We start from the raw sequence: 22,478 nt of genomic DNA, 5'->3' as shown, positions 1-22,478 counted from the left end.
GTCACTGTTGAAGGAGAATAGTACACCACATGGTCTACCCCACACTGGAATGTGAGGGAGACATACATTTTTGTGTTTTAAGCCACTGAGATTTGAAGGTTTATTTGGTACCACATATAGTGGATTAAAGATGGCCAGAAATTCTTTGACACTCCTTTCACTGAAAGCTGGGGTCTCTGTCCTTGAATCTGGCCTGGACTGGGACTGCTTCGGCCAGTAGAATGCAGAGAAAGTGATGCTGTGTTAGCTTCTGGGGTCAAGGCTTAAGAGACCAGTAGCTTTCTTGCTGTCTGTTGGAATGCTTGTTTTGGGATGCATCCTCTCAGAATCTAGCCACCGGGCTCTGAGAAACCTAAGCTATGTGGTGGGGCCACATGTAGGGCTTTCGTTTTCAGGTTTTCATCTCGAATCCACCTTCCAGCCAAGAGCCAGCATCTCCTGCTGGCTAAATAAGTGAGCCATTATTAACGACCAACCCGGCTGAGTCTTCATATGATTCCAGTCCTGGTTGTGACTACAACCATGTAAGAGACTCAAAGCAAGAATCATCTGAGCTCAGGCAACACTCAGAATCATGAGAGCTATTAAGAAATAGTTGTATTTAGTAATAGATAACCAAAAGACCACTGAATAGTCTGTCCTATGCTAACCAATATGAAGGTGTGAAGTGAAGAGGCTCACTCTTAGACTATTTGAATTTTTGGCTACAGGCATGTGATTTATTTTTCAGTTAAAAATGGTTACAATTTTGAATTCAAAACTTCTAAGTACTGAGTCATGAGAGCTGTTTGTGTGTGTGTGTGTGTGTGTGTGTATATATATATATTTTTTTATTTTATTTTATTTTTGGTTGCATTGGGTCTTTGTTGCAGTGTGCGGGCTTCTCATTGAGGTGGCTTCTCTTGCTGCAGAGCATGGGCTCTAGGCACGCGGGCTTCAGTAGTTGTGGCTCGTGGGCTCTAGAGCGCAGGCTCAGTTGTCGTGGCGCATGGGCTTAGCTGCTCCGCGGCATGTGGGATCTTCCCAGACCAGGGCTCAAACCCGTGTCCCCTGCATTGGCACGTGGATTCTTAACCACTGTGTCACCAGGGAAGTCCCTGTTTTTGTATATTTTTGATAACAGCAACAGCAGTAAATATTTACTGATCACCTAGTCAGTTGATGCCAGGCCCTATTCTAGGTGTTTGAAGACAGAGCTGGGATCAAGGCTGACTTGGTCCTGGCTCTGCTGAAGCTTCCAGCCTGATCGGAGAGATAGGCCATACACAACAAAACAAACACAGAAACATGATCCTTTCTGAGAGTGATAAGTGCTCCGAAAGGAACAACTGGATGATTTGTAGACATTAATTGGGATGGGAGCTATTTCAGATTGGGTGAACAGCGAAGGCCGTCTGAAATCTGACTTGTGGGCAGGAGTCAGTCTCTAAAAGTTCAGGAGGAAGAGCACCAGGAATAGGAAATAGCCAGGGCAAAGGTTCCACAGTAGGACTGAGCTTGGCAGTGATTTCAGTGCTGTGAATAAGATTTTATCAAAGAGTAGAAAGAGGTAAGGTCAGACATATGAGCAGGAGCCAGTCCAAGCAGGGCCTTGAAGGCCACAGAAAAGGTTTAGGGATTTGCTTTGAATATGCTGAAAAGCCTTAGAAGGGTTTTAAGTAGAGTAACAAGAACTGATTTAGGCTTTTAAATAATCACTTTGCCTGCTGGGAGATGCCTAACCCAGGTGCAAGTTTCAAACTACATTCTAAAAAACAGTAGGTCTTTAGGGTTTCCCTCGTGGCGCAGTGGTTAAGAATCCGCCTGCCAGTGCAGGGGACACGGGTTCGAGCACTAGTCTGGGAAAATCCCACATGCCGTGAAGCAACTGAGCCTGTGCTCTGGAGCCCGCAAGCCACAACTACTGAGCCTATGTGCTGCAACTACTGAAGCCCACGATCCTGGAGCCTGTGCTCTGCAACAACAGAAGCCACCGCAATGAGAAGCCTGTGCACCGCAATGCTCGCCGCAACTAGAGAAAGCCTGCGTGCAGCAATGAAGACCCAAGGCAGCCAAAAATTTAAAAATAAATTAAAAAAAAAGAAATTTGCCTTCATATATTATATTACCTAAAATTTTAAAAAGCGAATTTTATAATACAACTTTTCATATTTTTTCTTTTATAAATTTATTTATTTATTTGGCTGCATTGGGTCTTCATTGCTGCACGTGGGCTTTCTCTAGTTGCGGCGAGCGGGGGCTACTCTTCGTTGGGCTGCGGGGGCTTCTCATTGTGGCGGCTTCTCTTGTTGCGGAGCACAGGCTCTAGGCGCGTCGGTTTCAGTAGTTGTGGTGCATGGGCTCAGTAGTTGTGGCTCGCGGGCTCCAGAGCGCAGGCTCAGTAGCTGTGGCGCATGGGCTTAGTTGCTCCATGGCACATGGGCTTAGTTGCTCCGTGGCGCACGGGCTTAGTTGCTCCACGGCACATGGGATCTTCCCGGACCAGGGCTCGAACCTGTGTCCCCTGCATTGGCAGGCGGATTCCTAACCACTGCGCTACCAGGGAAGTCCCAACTTTTCATATTCTAAAGATAAGAAATAAATATTTTTAGCCAAAATCAAATACTTCTTTATCATATACTATCAAAAAATGACAAAATTATTTTAAATTTCCTAGGAGTGTTTTGTGAGTCAGAAAAGGGTTAGGAAACCCTCACCCCAATATGACTCTCCAACTGAGAGAAATAACGTCTCTGTGCCTCACAGCAATAATATACCCTTCAATGTGCACAACCTAAGCTCCTATGATAGTGTCCCCAGGCACCTGCAAGTCAGTCAGTCCTAAAGGGAATTTATCACTGTCGTCAACTGGCCCTGAGCCTCCAGTGGGTACCATGCCCTTCTCCTGGGCACACCTTCTAGTTAATGTTAACACCCACCACCCACACCTTCAATAGACAGGCTAGGCTTGGGCTGGGGCTGAGGTCAGAGAAGGCTTAACTCAGTGCAGGTGCAACAAAGCTTTTCTGGAGGAGGTGACCTATGAGTAGGAGCCAGGCCCACTAGAGGGAAAGATGTTCCAAACAGCAGACATAGCACGTGCAAAGGATATGAGAGTCAAAGACAGCGGCACAGGGGGTACTGAGCTCAACTCATTGTGGTTCCAAAGGAGAGCAGGGTACACTCTCCTGCGGTGTCACTGGCATTTACAGCTTTCCAAGACCTGTGACCCATCCCCATCTGCATTTCAACAAACCTGTCACCTCCATGGCTTGTATGGCTCCAGCGAATCTCTCCTTTCATTCTTCACACCATCCTGTCTGCAGAGCTCTACACAGGGGTCTTGCTGGAGGCAGTTTTGTCACAGTTCCCTGCAAACCCACGATTCACTGTCAAGTGTACCTGTAAGAGATGCTGCTGCTCTTCCAGAGGCCACCCAAATAGAGTGATCGGTTGAGCCCTGAGTCAGGGTTGCTGATACTGGGTTGCAGGCCAGCTCAGCCATCCACTCCTGTGCAATCTCAGGCAAGCCTTTTCTCCCCTCTAGGCCAGGGGTTTGCTGGATGAAATCAGCTGCACTCCTTCACCCTCAAGGTCCTAAATTTTCTGCGACGAACTGGACCCTAAAACCTTGCTCCCCACAAGGGCAGTTCTGCCTCCCGTCCTTCCAGGCTCGAATCTGCTGGAAGTTTTTATGCCCTCGAACCTCTGCATTGGTTCTTCCAGCTGCCTGGAATCCGTTTCTCTCTCCTCCTGGCCAATGCCTATTGCCTCCCTTACGACCCAACTCAGTGCCATCACCTCCGCAAAGCAGGGCCTCCTCCTTTCAGTCCCTTCCTCTTCCGTGCTTTCTTATCTCGCTGTCATACATTGTCTGCCTTGTGTCTGTGTCGCCTCCCCTCACGGATCTTGAGGGCCTCGAGGGCAGGGTCCGGGTGTGAGGGGGGGGGTGTCTCCAGGTGCCTGGTTTAGAGGGCCGCCTGGTCCAGAGTGTCTCTTACTGTTGACTTCAGTCGGGGCGCGGTGGGGTTAAGGAACACAGGCTCCGGAGGCCCCGCCTGCGGAGCGCGCCAACAGGCGAGGGGGAAGCCGCCCCGGAGGCTCCGACCTCGCTCCTCGCTCTCTGCCCCGACAGCGATAGGAGACCCCACTCATGTGAGAGTTTTTGTGGGATCCGGGTGGTCTAGAGCCTGGGGCGGTTCCCCCCCACATTTTCGTTCCGTTCTCCCCCCCAAGACCACTCTTAGTACAATCCGGGGATTTCCCCGCCGCTGCCCGCCCCCTGACGTCACGGAGTCCCCTTGGAGCCCCGCCCCTGCCCGGCCGCGCCTCCTTGGGCGTGGGGAGCGCGCGGTGCAGGCGGGAGAGGGCGGCCATGGCGGGGCCCAGCGACCCTGGCGTCCCAGCCGCCCGCTGGAAACGCCACATCGTGCGGCAGCTTCGACAGCGAGACCGAACGCAAAAGGCCCTCTTCCTGGAGCTGGTGCCGGCCTGTGAGTGCAGTGCATCCCGGGGCCGTCGAGGGGATAGGGCTCCGGCGCGGGGAAGCATTTGTCTGGCCCCTCCGTCTGTGACCCAAGTGCCCCGACGCCTTTTCGCCTCCGAAGCCTGGGGCTTGCAGGACTCGCTGTCTCTTACGCGCTATCTCCGACTAGCCAGCGTTCCTGCCCTTTCCCGTCCAGGCTCTGCTCAGAGCCCCCTCAGGGACGGAGCTCCCTCCTAGTGCCCCTGCTATTGCTCGCCCCTCTGGGCCTGGCTCTGCCTTCCACCGGCTGGGCTTCCTGTGCACGGCTTCATAAGCGAATGTTGGATTTTTAGGGTCTTTTAGACTTACCCTTCTTGGGCCGTCCCCGGGGTAGAGCCTGGTCAGTCCATTTGGTCCCCATAAGCACAGTGAAAGATCTCGGGGCTGTCCAGAGCAGCTACTTTTAAACTCTGAATCTCTAGGGAGGCAGTTCAGAGTCTGAGGCTCTGCCACTGATAGGTGATCCTGGCTCAGGTTTTTGGAGCATCTCTGTGCCCAACCAACCCCAGCCTGAGGGAGAAGCAGGGGGATTCAGGCTGCGGAGGGAGGTGGCTGAGCCTGGGGAAGTCAGATTCTCATAGTGTTTCTGCGGAGCTGGTCAGGAAGGGGTATGGCCGTTCAAGCCAGGATGAACAGGTGTGCCCCTGTGTGGAGCACCTCTGGTCATCTGAGATTGTATGTTTGGGGGTTAAAAGTCTGATCACAGTCCCTCCAGCTCCATCACTGGTCCTAATCTTGGCTGCTGCTTAGCCATCTCCCCCCAGCCCCACAACTGAATTTGTTGCTCTTGTCCTGGGAGATTTCTTTGCAGACTTCTGGGCTGCAGGTCCTCTCCGTTCAGGTATATGAGGCCAGCCCCCTGCCTCTAGGCAGCCTCACTTCTCCACTGCTCTGATGGGCAATGGAACAGTCCAATTTGAGGGAGTCAACCCCATCCCCAGGGAGCTGCAAATCTGTGGGACTGGAGTGATCCTGGAGGGCTGAACTCAGAGACACTGGAAGTCCAGTCTTCTCTGTGGTCTTGGGCAGGTCATACCCCTAAGCCTCCTATTTCTCACTCATAAACTGGACAAAATGGCATCTTCTTTAGATTTGCTGGGGGCGAGGGTGGGGCAGAGCAATTCTCTGAGGGTTGGGGTGGGGTTTTGTGTGAGAACAAGGCCAGCAACCTAGGTGACCGACCTAGGTGACCTAGGTGACTGGTAGCGGACAGGAATAGGGAAAGGAGCTGAGGAGTTAGGCCTGGGCTTACCATCTCTACCCTACCTGGGCCTGGTGAGAAAAGAGGAAGTGACCATGGGTGGGGGTGGAGAGGCTGTATTCCAGGATCTGTAGCAGAAACTACCAAACTCAAGGACTTTCTGTTCTGGCCTTGGGGGAGGCTTACACCAACCCTAGGGAAGTCAGGGTTGTTTTTTAGCCCAGAAAGAGCCCCTGGAAGGGAAGTATCTTGCCAAAGACCACAGGCTAGTGGAGCTCAGTCTGTTTCATTGCTCTCTGGGGACAGGCCCCGCCCTGGGTATCAACCCCTGGCCCCTTCCTTTCCTTGAGAACCTCAGCAGGCAGTACCCAGCCATCTCCTTCCCCTGCAGTGGTCGTCCTTCTGTGTCCCTGGGAGAGCAAGTCTTCTCCTGGGAGGGCCTGGGGGCTATGCTCTTAGAGGGTGGGCAAGGGCTGGAGGTCCTGATGGAGCTGCACAGACACCCCTCAGGCAAGGGCAGAGCCCAGCCTGCCAGTAGCTCCCCATTCTGCATCCCTCGGCTCCTGCAGCCCTCCCAGCCAGAGAGGTAACTTGTATGCCTAGAGTCTCCTGGAAAGAGTCTGTCTGTGCTCCAGGCTCACCTTTTTTGCACCCACAGATAACCGTCTCCTAGAGAAAGCGGAGCTGCTGGCCCAGTTCTCAGAGAAGCTGCAGCCAGAGCCCACCGATGTCACTCGGGCTCTCCACCAGGGCGGCTGGTGAGTGTTTGTATTTGTGGTCACAATGGGCTTCCTGTTCCTGGGCCCTGCCCCCACTGGCTATGCGGGGTTCATTCTCTCCCAGGCACCTCAGTGGCCCTTGGCTGCTGCCCAGGGGAGGGGGAGGCAGGCTCTCCAGCCTTCCCCCGGGGCCAGCTGCTCAGAATGTCCGTCTCTCTGCATTTGTCCTCCCACGCCCACACACCTCTGTCTTTTTCTGTTTGCCACCTGATGCCTACAGAAAGGGCACAATGCCACCTATTCCAAAGAGGGAGCGAAGATGAGAACCAGAAATGGGCTGGGGCTCAGAGTTGGGAGGTGCTTCCTGAGGGGGGTCCTGGCCTGGGAACTCCAGGCCTGGGGGAATCCAAGAGCAGAGGTTCCCGGGCAGCTCTAGTTTCTGGAGACTTGCTCTTTCCTCTACTGACTTTCTGGCTCCTACCTTCCTCAGGAGAAAGTTCACGGCTCTGGTTTCAGACTGTTCGTGTGTATCCTCTGGCTGAATGGAGGGACAATGAACACCGCTCTCTGATTGGTTGACAGGGAGGAGGAGTCAGGGCCTGACTCAGACGGAGTCCCATCACCAGCAGCTCTGAGGGTGAAGTGGCAAGAGGAAGAGGAGGGGCTCCGGCTGGTGTGTGGAGAGGTAGGCTGGGCAGAGGGCTGAGAGAGAATGGGGTGGGCCCAGGATCCAGGACTCTGGGGCTGGGACATGTCATCCAAGGGAGCCAGCAAGTGAGGGAGATTCCAAAGTCCAGTGCCTTGAGGCCAGACAGGGGTCAGAGTGCTCTCTAGCTTGGCCCTGGCAGCCCAGGATGAAGTGGGCTCCAACAGCAGCTGGAGGAAGTGCAGTGAGAGCTCAGGGAGGGGTGTGTGAGGGGTGCAGGAAACAGGCAGCCTCTGTTCCCCCTTCTGGATGGTCCAGCCTGCTCTGCTCACCACTTGCCCTGCAAACCTCAGGGCCCAGTACCAGCTGACACTCAATACACATTTGCAGACCAAAAGTAAGGTGGTCCATCTCCATGGCAGGGTGTGCTAGCTCCACCTGCCACTGCTTCCCCCCGCCCCTGCCCCATGGTGTCTCTTGGCTTCTGGTTCACCACACTCTCCTGGTTTTCCTCTCACTTATGTAGCTGTTGCTTCTGAACTTCCTTCTCTGGCTACTTTCCCTCCTTTCTAACCCCCTCCCTTCAGATGTGGGTGTTCTTTGGAGCTTGGGTGGGTTAACTGACTCCCAAGGACTTTCTGTTTGCTAACTCCCAGACCCATCTCTAGCTCAGCCTTCTCTTATGAGCTCCAGACTCTTGCTCAGCTGCTTTTTGGACTTCACGCCTAAAATCAGACTAACCATCGCCCCTGTGATTATATGGCCAACACCACGTTGAGAACGCTGGGCTAAGCGTTACTTCAGCTAATCCTCCACAACTTTATATTTCAGAGGAAACGAAAGCTTAGAGAGCTGGAGCCAGGATTTGAACTCTCTCCCGCACAAATCCCCTTTCTGTGATCTCCATTCATTTTTTCAACAAATATTTATTGACAGTCATTATATCCAAGGCATAGGCAATGCAGCAGTAAACAGGACCTGGCCCCATGGAGCGTCCAGTCCACTGGAGGAGGCTGAGGGGCCAGTAAGCACCTACCTAGTTACCGCATGCCAAGTCCCTTGCTCAACTAATGTGTTATTTGGGGCTATGAACCTAGTGGTAGCCTCTCCCTCAGAGCGTCTGTTGTAGTTGCAACTTTACATTTGAGAGGTGATTCTCAAAATCTGAGCCCCCTTCTGGGCTGTGAGAACCCCGAGAACTGGGATGCCTTTGGTTTGCCTCCATTGTATCCCTGGGGCCTGTCTCCACAGTCCATGCTAATGAATATTTGTAGACTAGGTGATAAATGAGATAGATCATCCCCCCCTTCACTGGTAGTCACCAGGCTGGAAACCCAGGGACACCTCTAACCCCTAGCAGCCCTCCATCTTGAGCTAGTCACCAGCTCATGGATCCTGCCTCCAAATCCATCAACTTCCATTTTTTGTGCCCCGTCTGCCTGGTCCAAGTTACTCTCATTCCTCGCTGGACCACTCCTCTTTTGGCACTCCCATCCATTCTCCACTCTGTACTCAAGAGTGATTTTTTTTTTTTTGCTGTACGCGGGCCTCTCACTGTTGTGGCCTCTCCCGTTGCGGAGCACAGGCTCTGGACGCGCAGGCTCAGCGGCCATGGCTCACGGGCCCAGCCGCTCCGTGGCATGTGGGATCTTCCCGGACCGGGGCACGAACCCATATCCCCTGCATCCACTGCGCCACCAGGGAAGCCCAGAAGCCCAGAGTGATATATTTTAATAATAAAAATGATCTCCAGGGCTTCCCTGGTGGCGCAGTGGTTGAGAGTCCGCCTGCCGATGCAGGGGATATGGGTTCATGCCCCGGTCCGGGAAGATCCCACATGCCACGGAGCGGCTGGGCCCGTGAGCCATGGCCGCTGAGCCTGCGCGTCCAGAGCCTGTGCTCCGCAATGGGAGAGGCCACAACAGTGAGAGGCCTGCATACCGCAATAAATAAATAAATAAATAAATTAAATAAAAATGATCTCCATTAAAAGAAAGACAAGTAATATACAAATACATGCTTGTTGTGAACATTTCAAGAGAACAGAAGCCCATACAGTAAAAAAGTGGAAGCCCCTTTCACCACCTCTCCCCATGATCAGTTTGGTACATATTTTCCAAAGCTCCTTAGCCTGGCTCCCAAGTTGAGTCCTCCGGCCTCAGTGTTGCATTTCCTGCCACTCTCTTGTCCCTGAGCTCATGGTTCCCTTTGTTTGGGATACTTCCACGCACCCCTCGCCCTCAGCATTCCCTCCTCATCATGTCCTTAGACACAAACCACTCAGTTCCCATTGGATATGCCAAGGGATGGGGAGGGGCTTTTTCTTTAATTCTTAGTACTGTTTCACATATCACAACAAGCATGTATTATTGTTGTTTTAACTTTTTATTTAAATAATTATAGATCCACAGGAGGTTGCAAAGACAGTACAGAGAGGTCCTGTGCACCCTTTACCCAATATCCCCCATTGGTTATATCTTATGTAACTATAGTACACACAACCAGGAAATTGATATTGGTATGAAGTGTATATAGTTCTTTGTCATTTTGTCACCTGTGTAGATTTGCATGCCCATCAGGATACAGCACTATTTCATCACCACAAAGATCTCCCTCTTGCTACCCTGTTGTAGTCACAACTCGCCCCTCTCCTCCAATCATCCTTAACTCCTAACCACTAATCTGTTTTCCATCTCTATTATTTGGATTTTGAAAAGCATCAAAAAAATACTGAATGCCAAAACATCAGTGAAAGTATATGACAGGTGAGGAAGTGGAAGTGATGATCAGATTGTTTAATGGTGGAAGGAATTATAAATGTTATAAACTGGGCCAACCCCGGCCCACTCACACCAGGAGTCAGTGCAGGTGGACACCAACCTTGCTCCTCAGCCCATCTCTCGCCAGGCCCATGTGAGAAAGAACACAGGGACAGGTCAGCAGCAAGAGCCCCCAGCCTTGGTTATTTCATATTCCTCTTGCCACAGTGGTGGGAACTGCTTTGCTTAGCATCTGTCTCTCCCACTGACCCCTCAGTTCTGTGGTTTCCCCAGCTCTTGGCTCTCGGATGAAGGACTGTTCAGTGGGGCAGGGGACAGATGAGATGACGCTCACCCCCACTCTGGGGATGGGGGCAGCTCTGGTATTCAGTCTGGGCCTGGCGCTCCCACAGTCCATTCCTGTTAGCCTGTGTGCCTCTGCTCAGAGCTCCTTCTTGCTCTCTGGGATCTACGCTTGGGTAGGCCAGGGCTTGGAGAGGTGGGGAAAAGAACACACATCCCTTGAACCCTTCCTATACCCCAGCGCTTTACTTGGAGCATGTTAGGTGGCCTGGGTTCAGATCTCAGTTCTGCTGTGTGACTTTGGGCAAGACACTGAACCTCTCTGTGTCAATGTCCTCATGTGTAAAATGGGGGAGAATGGCAGTTCCTACCGGATTAAAAGAGTTAATACTGTAGAGTGCTCGGAATAAGACCTAGCACACTTAAGTGCTATAGAACCAATCATCATTATTTGAGATACTGTTCCTTACAGTAATTCCGTGTTACCCAATGAGGTAAGCACAACCATTCCCACTGGACAGGTGAAGAAACAGAGCTGGTTTAGAGCAGTTAAATGACTACCCCGGGTCACAGAGAATATAAGTGGCACTGCCAGAATTGACACTCGGGTGTTAGGCTAAAGAGCCTAAGGCCCTTCCGTTGATCCCTGAAACAGCAGTGCATTCCTGTGCTTGGTGCAACGCCTGTCTGCGCCTCAGCTTTCTCTTGAGCTAGGGGGCAGGTGAGAGGAGAGGCCGACCCCGTCCTACTAGCCTCTCGGCCAGAGAGGGGCTGGAGGCCCTGCCCAGAGGCACCCATGCCTACCTGTCCGGCCCCTCCGCCGCTGCAGATGGCCTACCAGGTGGTGGAGAAGAGCGCAGCCCTGGGCACCCTGGAGTCACAGCTGGAGGAGCGGCAAAGCAGGTGAGGCGCGGGCGGTGCGAGAGGGGTCACCCCTGCCCACCTTGGGGAGGCTTGGGGCCATCACTGCCAGGGGGAGGGGACAGGGTCACCCCGCGGGTCTCCGGAAGGGCCCGACAGCTTTCCCCACGTCCTCAAACGCCCCCAGGCCTGTGGCTGGTCGCAGAGGCCAGGAACTGCAGGACTGCGAAGGCTTGGTCGGAGACGTGGCTTAGCCGGCCGGCTGGCCGCGTGGCCAGGGGCAAGTTTGTCCCAGCTCCAAGACTGGTTCCCCAGGGCGGTGATGGAGGTTCTCCGCGTTCTCCAGGCTGGCAGCTCTGGAGGCCCGCGTGGCGCAGCTGCAGGAGGCGCGGGAGAAGCAGGAGGGACAGGTGGATGCGCGGCGCGCGCTGAACGCGGCACAGCGGGCGGCCTATGAGGCGCTGCGCGTGCACGTCGGGCACCAGGAGGCGGCTCTGCGCAGGCTCGAGGAGGAGGCACGCGACCTGCTGGATCGGCTGGTGCGGCGCAAGGCGCGCGCCGCAGCCGAGCGCAACCTGCGCAACGAGCGCCGCGAGAGGTGAGAGCGCTGGGCCCGCCCTTCGGGGACGTGAGCGGTGGCGTGGCCTGTCGGGGCGGGGCCGGCCCCGCCTTCCGGGCACGGGAGCGACCCGACTCTCAGGAAGTTTTTCTATCCCAGGGCCAAGCAGGCGCGGGTGTCCCAGGAGCTGAAGAAGGCAGCCAAGCGGACAGTGAGCATAAGCGAGTAAGAATGAGGATGCGCCTGAGACCTGCCTGCCGAGGCTCTGCCCCGCGGCCTCTGCAGTGCCCTGCCCCGGGGCCGCTACAGTTCTATCCCGCCCCCACCTGCCTGCGGCCGCCGGTGCACCTTACTGCAAGTGTGCACAGCCGCGGTGCCGAGGCCCCCAGGCAGAACGAGCCCAGGACACGTGCAGACACGTGTGGTCGTAGGAGCCAGCACCTGCGCCCGCCACACGTGCGTCCACAGGGACACCCTCATCTCTGGGTCTGCACATCCTCACCGTGGCGCGGAGGGGCTGGCCTGGTCCCTTAGCCATTCTGAGCTTAATTCTCTCCCCCAGGAGCCCAGACACATTAGGCGATGGGATCAGAGAGGAAGCAGACACTCTGGCTCTGGCAGCTGAGCCAGCGTTCCTGGAGAGTGAGGCTGGTGAGAAATGGAAGAGGCCCTTCAGGTGAGCACTGTCCCACAGCTCTGAGCTGGGTCCCATCCCAGAGTCTTCCTCTAGGACCTTGGGCCAGCTCTTGGGTTGAGAGGGGGCTTGAGAAGAGACTGGGGTACAGGTTGGACCCCAGGACAGATCTGACCTCCAGTGCCTGGAGCCACTTAGGGTCAGTGCCACCTCCGGGACCCCAACCTCTGTCCTCACCCCCTTTTTCTCCTTCCCAGGACCAGAGCTCTGGGGGTGGGATGTCAGGCTGGTGAAAGGGTGTGACCAGGAGGGAACCTGTTGGCAAGGTCCAGGGTTCAGCTGTCACAGGCATGTGTGTGCATACACACAGGGACATCAGAGCATATGTGTGTATAAGCTTAGGTAAGCGTACCTGAATGCCTGTGAAGCATGTGTAGATGGGAGCTCATATGGGTGGGACCTGATTGAGGCTTCAGTCCTTGGATGCCCCTCACCCCCAGTCTGCCCCATCTGTCTTGATTTTCCTGGCATTGAGACTGCCCTCCCCGCATTCCCCAGCCTGTAAGCTCTCCTCCAGTCCTTTCATTTTTTTTAATTTTTAAAAAATTTTAAAATATTTAGTTTGGGCTGCATTGGGTCTTCGTTGCTGCACGCGGGTTTTCTCTAGTTGCGGCGAGTGGGGGCTACTCTTCGTTGCGGTGCTTGGGCTTCTCATTGCGGTGGCTTCTCTTGTTGCGGAGCATGGGCTCCAGGCGCGCGGGCTTCAGTAGTTGTGGCACGCAGGCTCAGTAGTTGTGGCTCACGAGCTCTAGAGCGCAGGCTCGGTAGTTGTGGCGCACGGGCTTAGTTGCTCCGCGGCATGTGGGATCTTCCCAGACCAGGGCTTGAACCCGTGTCGCCTGCATTGGCAGGCGGATTCTTAACCACTGCACCACCAGGGAAGCCCCTGCAGCCCTCTCTTGCAGGTCGCTGTTGTCCAGGCCTCAGGGTAGTGAAGGAACCCTGGGGAGGGGCATGAGATGCAGTCCCCAAAGCCTTAGCCCTGGCGGGCCAGGTCATCTCAGGACACATGATCTCCTGGGTATTTTTGGGATCTAGGTTTCCCAGCCCCCTGCTCCCAGCCTTGTGCTTTCTCAGCGTGGGGGTACCTTCACCCCCTTCCATAGGCCCCAGCTCAGCCTCCCATGAAATTTTGTTGGGGGGCACTTGGGTGGTGAGGCAGGTCTTAACCATCATGGTGAAACTGGGAGACTTCATTCCAAATACTTCCCTTCCTCCATCTTCCTGGGACTCTTCTGGGTCATCGTGCTCTCCTGGCCTTGGAGGAGCAAAGTTCTTGTCCAGGCTCAAGAGTGTAGGGATGAATGACTGCTGTCTGCACAGCCACCGGCCAGTCCCTTAGCACATCTCTCTCGATTCTGCCCCAGGTCTGCCTCCGCCACCTCCCTGACGTTGTCCCGCTGTGTGGATGTGGTGAAGGGGCTTCTGGAGTAAGTGTGTGTGTGCACCGACATGTGTGTGAAGGTGCTGGGCCCCTTGGATGCATGTGTCAGGCTCCTGGAGCCCAGGCTTGGGCTGTGTATGTGTCTCAGTGTGTCCTTCCGTACGTTGCCCAGCACTCTGTGTGTGAGTCTCTGTTGAGTCCCAGAGGCAGGAGCTGGGTGCATGGCCTCATTCCCAGCCCCTGCCTGGCTATCTTCCAGGCTCTGGCCCTCATCCTGGGTCGTCACAGGGGACCAAAAGCTCCAGCCTGAGGCCAGAAAGGAGCTACTACTCATTTGGGAAATGGAGGTTCAGAAATGTCAGGGATTCGTTCAGGGTCACAGTGCCAAGCAGTGGCCAGGCCAGGACTGAGACCCTGCTCCGAGGTTTCTCTGCATCCACCAACAACCCTGCCCTGCCTCTGTGCCTGTCTTGGTGCCCCTACTGTCTCCACATTGACCCCTGGGTCAGAGGCTGGTGGGGACCGTGCCTGCTGCACCTCCTGGCCATGTTCTGCTGCCTTCCGTGTCTGCTTCCTGTTGTTGCTGCTTCAGGAGAGCTCGAGGCTCCCGTGTCAGAAGGCCTTGCTGAATGCCCTCCTGACCTCCTCCTGCAGTTTCAAGAAGAGGAGAGGCCACTCAGTTGGGGGAGCCCCTGAGCAGCGATACCAGAGCATCCCTGTGTGCGTGGCCGCCCGACTTCCTACCCGAGCTCAGGATGTGCTGGTAAGGAGGAGCTGGGCCAACTGCATGGGGTACAATATGGGAGTGCAGGTCCCAGGAGTGGTCCAAGGAGGCTGGGGAAGCAAGAATGGGCCCCTCACTGGGAGCAGGAGTTTTCCTCCCACAGCTTGTGGTGGGAGCCCTTTGGCATTTTATAATGAGGGAGAGACAGGAGGCCGGGAGACCAGGAGGCCAGGTAGTGGAGTATTGGGAACATGGCGGGAGGCTGCTGCAGGGGTCCAGTCAGAGGTGATGAGCCCTGGTGGGGCTGAGTTTGAAACTCAGTGTTCGAACAGAGACCTGATGCGTGACAGAGAGCTGTGAGTGTGAGCAAAGAGGTGTGTGTGGCGAGGACCAGGGGCACCGACCTCCCCTTTTCCCCACAGGATGCCCACCTCTCTGAGGTCAATGCTGTTCGTTTTGGCCCCAGTAGCAGCCTCCTGGCCACTGGAGGGGCTGACCGCCTCATCCTCCTCTGGAATATCGTGGGAGGTGAGGGTCCCTGCCCACAGGCCAGCCTCATCTTCAGCTTGCTCCTTGGTGGGAAGGGTCTTGAGTCTTTGCGTTTCCTCACCTGGGACATTCTTGTGGGCAGTGGCAAGAGTTCTGGGCTCACTGCTCCTAAGAAGGGCAGAGCCTCCCACTTCCTGAAGTCGAGGCCTGCGGGGTGGGGAGGGCTGAGCTCAGATGGTCCCTGTTGGGGTGGTGGAGGCACCATGTCACGAGGTTCTACAGGGACAGGCCCTTGAGGAGCAGGTCCCTTGGGCCCCCCCAGCAGGCCACCTCCTCTCCTAGTGCCACTGAGCCCTCAGGACTCAGTCATGAGGCAGATGTTAGCTATCTACTCTGTGTTCTGTAGCGGGGGGTGTACTGGGGAGTGAGAGCTGGCTCCCAGAGGCTTCCTGGAGGAGGTGAGTCTCCAGCTGGCCTGGCTCTGGTTTGCCATGTGACCTAGGGACAGTCCCTTCTCTCTGGTCTTTTCCAGACATCCGTGAGATGACCTGCAGCCCCCCGGGGCCCTCTGCTGGCAGTTCAGGAAGGTGCAGCCTCCAGCTAGACCCCCACCCCCACTCCCCAACCCTGGCCGCTCCCCCAAGAACAGGCCCAGCACTTCTGTCCTCTAATTTAGGAGAGATTCATCTTTCCACTCACAGTCCAGGCTCCTCTGTTTCATGAGATTAGTGACTTCACTTCTTGTCCCTTCTCCTGGTCCCCCCAGGGCGCCTGGAGGCCAACCAGACCCTTGAAGGAGCTGGCGGCAGCATCACCAGTGTGGACTTTGACCCCTCGGTGAGAGGACCTGGGGGGCATAGGATGTCCCTCCCCCAGTTTCCACACTGGGCAGGTGGGGGCTTTGGGGCCTGAGGGAACATCACGGGTATCCTAGAGCTCCTACACAATCCTCCTCCCTGGGCCTCGATTCTCCCCTGCCTACCTGGGTGACCTGGGCTGGGGGAAGCTCTGAGGCAGCCCTGACCCTAGCTCTCTGGCCTGCAGTTGCCTCTGGCCAGGCCCAGGTTCAGGACCTATCCTTTCCCCTCCTATCTCCCCAGGGCTCCCAGGTACTGGCAGCTACTTACAATAAGGCCGCCCAGCTTTGGAAGGTTGGGGAGGCACAGTCCAAGGTGAGGCCTGACTGGGGAGGCAGCCTGGGGGTCAGGGGTCATGCCTTGGGCCTGGAGGGGTTTGTTATGGAGTCTTGGCCATACCTTTGATGCATATCTGGGATGGTGGCAGGAGACACTATCTGGACACACAGACAAGGTGACGGCTGCCAAATTCAAGCTAACGATGCATCAGGCGGTGACCGGGAGCCGGGACCGGACAGTGAAGGAGTGGGACCTAGGCCGAGCCTACTGTGAGGCCCAACCCTCCCCTTTCCCAACGGCCAGGACCCTGCCAGGCTATGGGGGACCTCAGCCTGCTCTCTGGGAGTGGCTTCAAGATTTACAGGCATTTGGGATGAAACCTCCCAAGGCCCCTCTTCTATCCCCCCATCGATGATGCTTTCCCTGGTTTCTAGGTGACCTCAGGCTTTGGGCTGGGAAACAGGGGACCTGGGTTCTAGTTTTGGGAGGACACCTTACCTCTGGGGCTTCTGGGCCTCAGCTTCTCCATACATCCAGTGGGTTGGCTCCTGATAACCCTTCTCTGAGGCTGGGGCTCTACTCCTTGGTCCCTAGGTTCCAGGACCATCAATGTCCTTTCCTACTGTAACGATGTGGTGTGTGGGGACCATGTCATCATTAGTGGTCACAATGACCAGAAGATCCGGTTCTGGGACAGCAGGTGATAGGCGCAGGCTGTGGGTGGTGGAGGTGGGGGCAGGGCTCCTGTATTCTCTTCCTTTTTCTAGCCATGGAGCTGCTGAGGGTACCTTGGGGAAGCGAGGCTCTGGTGGCCTCGCACAGAGGTGCTGGGCTTGGCCCCTTGAAGGCTCAGCTGCCCTTGGAGACCTGTGCCTCCTTCTTATTGGCCCTCGGTCCAACCAAGGAACCCTGCCTGGGTCTTGCCAACCAAAATGGAGAATCTCTTTTTTCCCATATAATCACCACTTTTTAGTCAAAAGGAACAAAAGTTATATTGTTTTCTGAGCCTAAGAGCCCAGCATTAGGCTTGAATGGTTTATAAAAGCCAGTGCTGGAACCAGTGCCAGAGCCAGTGCCAGGCCTGCCTCAGGCTTCTTCTTACTCATCTGCAGAGATTGCCTTTTGAAACCCTTTGCACTCTCTTTCACATATTTAAAGACAGACTTTCATTGCTTCCCCGCCCCCGCCCCCAGCACTTATTTTAGTGACCCAAGGGTTTAGTAAGTTCCTGATGGAAGGGGCCGGCTGCAGGGGGAGGTTAGTTGTCAGCCTTGGCCTTAGTGGCCTGAGAACAGGGGCGCCTCTGGACTTGGTTAGTCTGTCAGGAGCAGCCTTGTCAGGGTGGCTGCTGCTCATCCTCGCCTTTGTCCCTGCTCCTCAGGGGACCCCGCTGCACCCAGGTCATCCCTGTGCAGGGCCGGGTCACCTCCCTGAGCCTCAGCCACGACCAGCTGCATCTGCTCAGCTGTTCCCGAGATGACACGCTCAAGGTCATCGACCTGCGTGTCAGCAATGTCCGCCAGGTGTTCAGGTACCTGCTTTGTGCCCACTGATCCTGTGGCTTTGGCTGTGGCAGCTGGGCCTTGTCCCCTGTAAAAGGCCCGTCAGCGGGGGGCCCTCCCTGGAGGCCCCTCTGGATCAGGGCCTGGTGGGGTGGCTAAGCCCTTGCCGGAGAGAGGAAGCTCCGTAAGTTCCTGGCTGAGCCACCTCCATTCTGACCCGACCCTGTCTGTTCTCAGGGCTGATGGCTTCAGGTGCGGTTCTGACTGGACCAAAGCTGTGTTCAGGTGTGTCCATGAGAGCACAGCACCCATGCCTGAGTGTGTCCCATCTGTCTGTGTCTGTGTCCTTACCTCTAATCTCCTCTCTCTTGCTGTGCTGTGGCCCCTGCAGCCCAGACAGAAGCTACGCACTGGCAGGTTCCTGGGATGGAGCTCTTTACATCTGGGATGTAGACACTGGGAAACTGGAGAGTAGCCTTCGGGGACCCCATTGGTGAGCACGGCCACCGCCCACCCACCTGCCCACCCCAGCCCCAGTACCCCACCCCCCACCCTGCCCCAGTCCTGCTAAGCTGATTCCAGGTCCTGACGTGCTGGGCATCCTGGAACCCCCAGCCCTTGTCCCGTACCTTCCATTCCCTGCCCCCCCACCTGAGCCCTTCATAGTTCACAAGGTGTCTTCCCATGTGCACTTGGGTCTGCTCTCACCACAGCCCTCTGAGCCCATTTTACAGGTGAGGAGATGGGCTCAGAGAGGGCTTCAAAATGCCCAGGTTCAGTAATGAGGGGCAGAGCCCAGCAGTGGACGCCCCCTGAAGCCTGCCTCTCCCTCTCCTCAGCGCCGCCGTCAATGCCGTGGCCTGGTGCTACTCTGGGAGCCACGTGGTGAGCGTGGACCAAGCCAGGAAGGTTGTGCTCTGGCATTAGTGCCACAACTCCCCTGCCTGAGCTGGAGCTCTAGTCCAAAGCCTGAAGCTGGAGGACAGCTTCCCACTGCCCCAGAGGCTCCAGGGCCAGTAGGGGTGCAGGGATGGGGGTGGCATTTAGTGGGTAAGAGGGCCTGGCAGGACCTGGCCTGTTTGTTTAAAAGCAAAGTGTGGGTTGGGGGGGATTACTGTATTGTTTTGTTTTTTATCTCTGGCAAAAGTGGAAAAAAATTACATTTAAACTGGCATCTGCTTGCCTCTTTGCAGCATTCAGGGAACAGGGAAGCCTTTGGGTGGAGACTCAAGGAGACCCAGGCTGGGCTCCCTTTCCTCCCAGCTGGCCCGCCTTCTGTGCTGACAGCATGAAGAAAGGCCCAGAGGCAGCAAAGGACAGTGGCTTTTGGAGCAGTGGAAATTTCATCCTCGGTCTAAGCTGGTCCTGGTCCTTGGGCCCTTCTGTTTCAGGCACCCAGGGTAGACCGAGGCTGAGGAGGGGCCGTGTGAATTCTGAGGAGGGAGCAGGGGAGACAGCCGAGAGGGGCCCTGTGGAAAGAATCCTGAAAAACCAGAGTGATGTCAAGTACTCGGTACAACAGGCCTGCCTTGAGACTGGGGCCGCATTCTTGCCCCAGAGGCAGACCCCTTGTGTGGCGGGGAGGACATCCGTGGGCTGGGCCTGGGCCTCGCTTATTACATCAGCATCAGATTTAAGCCACACAACAAGCATCTGGAGTACATGGCAGACCCAACAGGGTGGAACCTGGGCACTCCCATTTCCTTCCGCAACCTGGGGCATGGAGGAGGGTCAGTGGGACGGCCATTGCCAGTCACCAGGTGTTGAAGGGGACTTCTGTCCCTGAGTGATAGGGGCTGACCTCTGGGGGTCCGCTCAGTTGAGATTCAAGGCTTTACTCTAGAACTCTCAGCCTCCTTTATTACCTTACGGTGTCTCTCCTGAGTCCCATCGTTTTGCAGACTATTTCCAGGATGGGCAGGAGAGCGCTAAAAGCCAGGACTCTGCAGCTAGACTGTCTGGGTTTGAATCTCTGCTCTACTATTTAGTAGCAGAATGATTTTGAGCAAGTTACTTAATGTCTTTGTGCCATAGTTTACTCCTGTGTAAAATGGGAAAATAGTAGTATCTACCTCGAAGACTGTTGTAAGGACTCGATGCATTAGTATTTGTAAAGTTCCTGGCATATGACAAAGGCTGTTTAAGTGTTGGCTAAATACCCAAATCTACACTCTGCTGATCCCAGCTCACTCACTGCCCTCGGCCCAGCTGTCCCCTGAGCTCTGGGTGACACACCCAGCTGCCTCCTAGGCATTATCTATCCCTGTCATAAGCGTCTCTTCCCCTCACACCCCACTTCTTCTTGGGCACCAAGGCATGGGGCTGTTGCGTCTAACTCTCGTTTCCATTCCTGCTGCCACTGTAGGCCACCTTGTCCTCGACCTGCTGTCTCCACCTAGTTCCCTCCTTGCCACAGCCAGAGTGACTTTCTAAGGTGTTGTGGTCATACGTCCAACCCTTTGAAGTTCTGCACTGCCGGCAGAGAAACTCCTTACCCTCAGGATGTGGCCCTGCTGGCCTCAGCTGCATCTTCACTTTGTTGCTACTCTGAATGTGTCTTGCGTGTGATTTTCTCTCTGCCCAGAATGTTCTTCCCTCCCAACTCCTAATTCAAATTTGTCCTTCAGGATCCCCTCACTGAGAGCCTCTCCTCACCTGCCAGGCTGGCTAGGAGCCTCCTCCATCTCTCTGTGCCCGCCCGCCCCCCCCCCCCCACGTTTGTGTCTGCTTCCCTCCATCTCAGTCAGGAAGCTCTTGGCAGAGGCCAGGATAGGAGCAAAGTATTCCCTGGGATCAGGCCTCAGAGCCAGAGAAAGCCTCAGGGAATGTTCATAAGTGACTGAATTCTCTTATTTGAGGACTCAGCAAGTCTAACAGTCAAAGACTCTAGGAGTCCAGGATCTTTTGAATCTAAGGCTGCTGAAGGTCTGGCCCTCATGCCCTGGCTCCCAGCGGCCACCAGGTGTCACCAGCTGCCTAGGTCTGCCAAGGCCATTCTCCCGCCTCCTGGGATTCACGGCCAGAAAGACCAAAGCTTCCAGTAGCCACCGTTACTGAGCTGCATCAGGCCCTGTGCCCTGTGCTTTCTATCCAGTATCTTGTTCCTCCCAACCACCTTGTGATGTAGGTGTCTCACAGATGAGAAAATGGAGGCTCAGAGAGGGTAAGTGACACGAGATCATCACAGTTGGCACAGCAGGATTGTGACTCTTGTCATACTTTTTTTTTTTTTTTTTTTAAACAAAATGTCAGCGAATCTGGGCTCCCAATTAGGCAGAGCTGCAGGGCATTACCCGCCGTGCTCCAGCAGTGTGCCTGCCCACTGCTTCCATCGGGTAGATGATTCTAGCTTTCTGTCTAAACTAAATCCCTCCCTGCTTCTCTTTTTCCATTCTGGCCCTGGGTGCCTAGGCCTGAGCCTGGGGGGGGTGGTTAGTGTCCTTTGAAATGAGGGACAGGCAGGGCCGCAGGAGGGAGGTGAACTTGAATCCTGGGAGGCTGTTAAACCAGCTACATCATCTGGGGCAAGTACCTCACAGGACTGCAGTGAATTCAGACTGCTTAGAGAATGCAGAAAAGGAGCTCAGGAAGTTATATGACTCAACTCCTGGGACAGTGACCCCTTTACTCCCCTTAAGCCTTCCTTTCTTCATGGGGCAGATCTGCTAGCACATGCCTGCCTCACTTCAGGGAGCACATGCACACCTTAACTCACCTGGAGGGAATGCTTCCTGGAAGAGCAAGTCTGGAAGGCCAGAGACAGGCTGGGCATTCCAGGGAATGAGGCAAGTGTGGGGAAAAGGGTTGGCAAAGGCCAAGCAGGGGAAGAGCTCAGAGGGGTGCCAGCTGGGAAGGCTGCACTTCTAGTCTTTGCAGTCCCGGGCAGCAGAGGGGGCAGGGATAGAACCCTGTGCTTAAAACCACTCTGATATGGGGACATGTGTGTGCATATGGTTGATTCGCTTTGTTGTGCAACAGAAACTAACACGGTTTTGTGGAGCAATTATATTCCAACAAAGATCTATTAAAAAAAAAAACGCTCTGAGCTTCCAGTTCTCTCCAGGTTTTCCATAGTTGCTACTCAGGTGTTCAGTACGCAGGGGCTGCCTGCCTGAGTTTGTTCCCTAATGTCAAAAGTGTCACCCTTGCTGTGCATATGGACTGAGGGCCAGAGAGGGACCAGGGTCACACATCAGAGCAGGGATAAGAATCCAGGCCCCCGATTCCTTCTTTTCTAAAAACTGGACTTAGGCTCTGCAGAGAGCTGCTGGCCTGGTCTTCTGGAGGCCAGGTTCTAGGTTCTACTCCCAGTTACCTTCCTGAGAGAAGTTGGGCGAATCACAGTGGGAAGAGTTTCCACGTCCGTGAGACTCTCCCTGCTCTATGGCTCTGCACCTCACCATTGGTGATCCGGGCTCTTCCCTGGGGCTGTGGTACAGGCATGGGTACCACCTCCTCTCCCTGCCTGAAGCTTGAGAGGGAGAAATGACAGAGGCTCTTGCTCTGGGGTCCTACTGCCCCTTGGTCATCTCCCTGTCCTGGGACAGGCACTTTGGCTTGAAACTGCTGTTCCCACGTCACCCCCACCAGATGTGAGCCCGTTGGTGACGGGGATGGGAACTGAGTCACTTATGTCTCAATGCCCAGAACGTGGCCTGGGGCAGTAAGTTTGCTGACTGAACAAATAGAGGTGGTCCTGGCCCATCGTTCTCTGGAGGAATCCTGGTGGCACTAGGTGTGGACCCATCTGTGAGATGCGACGTGACGTGTCTGGTACAGGTAGTTTTTTTCTTACAGATTCTCATCCACTAGTCAAAAATATTTTCAGCTTATCTGTACATTATCTTATTTGATCCCCCTGGGTCTTATGAAGTTTGTATTGTCTTCTCATTCCCACTTTAGAGACAAGAAAAGGAAAGCCCAGAGGGGTGAAGGGATGACCTTAAGGGCACAGGTAATCGAGGCAGCCCAGGGACTTGAATACAGGCCTCTTAACC

General features: G+C 55.0%; 1 protein-coding gene across 3 annotated transcripts; it reads left to right on the top strand.

Moving 5' to 3' along the window:
• Positions 1-4,252: 4,252 nt before the first annotated feature.
• ATG16L2 (autophagy related 16 like 2) lies at positions 4,253-21,773 on the top strand. 3 transcript variants are annotated; one of them, XM_032640675.1, is made up of 18 exons: positions 4,253-4,472; positions 6,364-6,463; positions 7,007-7,109; positions 10,962-11,035; positions 11,340-11,591; positions 11,712-11,777; positions 12,115-12,228; positions 13,614-13,676; positions 14,285-14,393; positions 14,777-14,882; positions 15,610-15,680; positions 15,944-16,015; positions 16,128-16,248; positions 16,574-16,679; positions 17,361-17,510; positions 17,719-17,766; positions 17,873-17,974; positions 18,321-21,773. In XM_032640675.1, exons 1-18 carry the CDS (start codon positions 4,355-4,357, stop codon positions 18,406-18,408), a joined length of 1,863 nt encoding a protein of 620 aa, XP_032496566.1. In that variant the 5' UTR covers positions 4,253-4,354; the 3' UTR covers positions 18,409-21,773. The 3 variants fall into 3 exon arrangements, with proteins under 3 accessions (XP_032496566.1, XP_032496565.1, XP_032496567.1); XM_032640674.1 differs by having other exon boundaries at positions 11,694-11,777; XM_032640676.1 differs by lacking the exon at positions 13,614-13,676 and having other exon boundaries at positions 11,694-11,777.
• Positions 21,774-22,478: the final 705 nt, after the last annotated feature.

Source organism: Phocoena sinus, chromosome 8 (genome assembly GCF_008692025.1).
Source record: "Phocoena sinus isolate mPhoSin1 chromosome 8, mPhoSin1.pri, whole genome shotgun sequence".
Taxonomy (NCBI): Eukaryota; Metazoa; Chordata; class Mammalia; order Artiodactyla; family Phocoenidae; genus Phocoena; species Phocoena sinus.
This window is presented reverse-complemented; position numbering and strand designations above follow the sequence as displayed.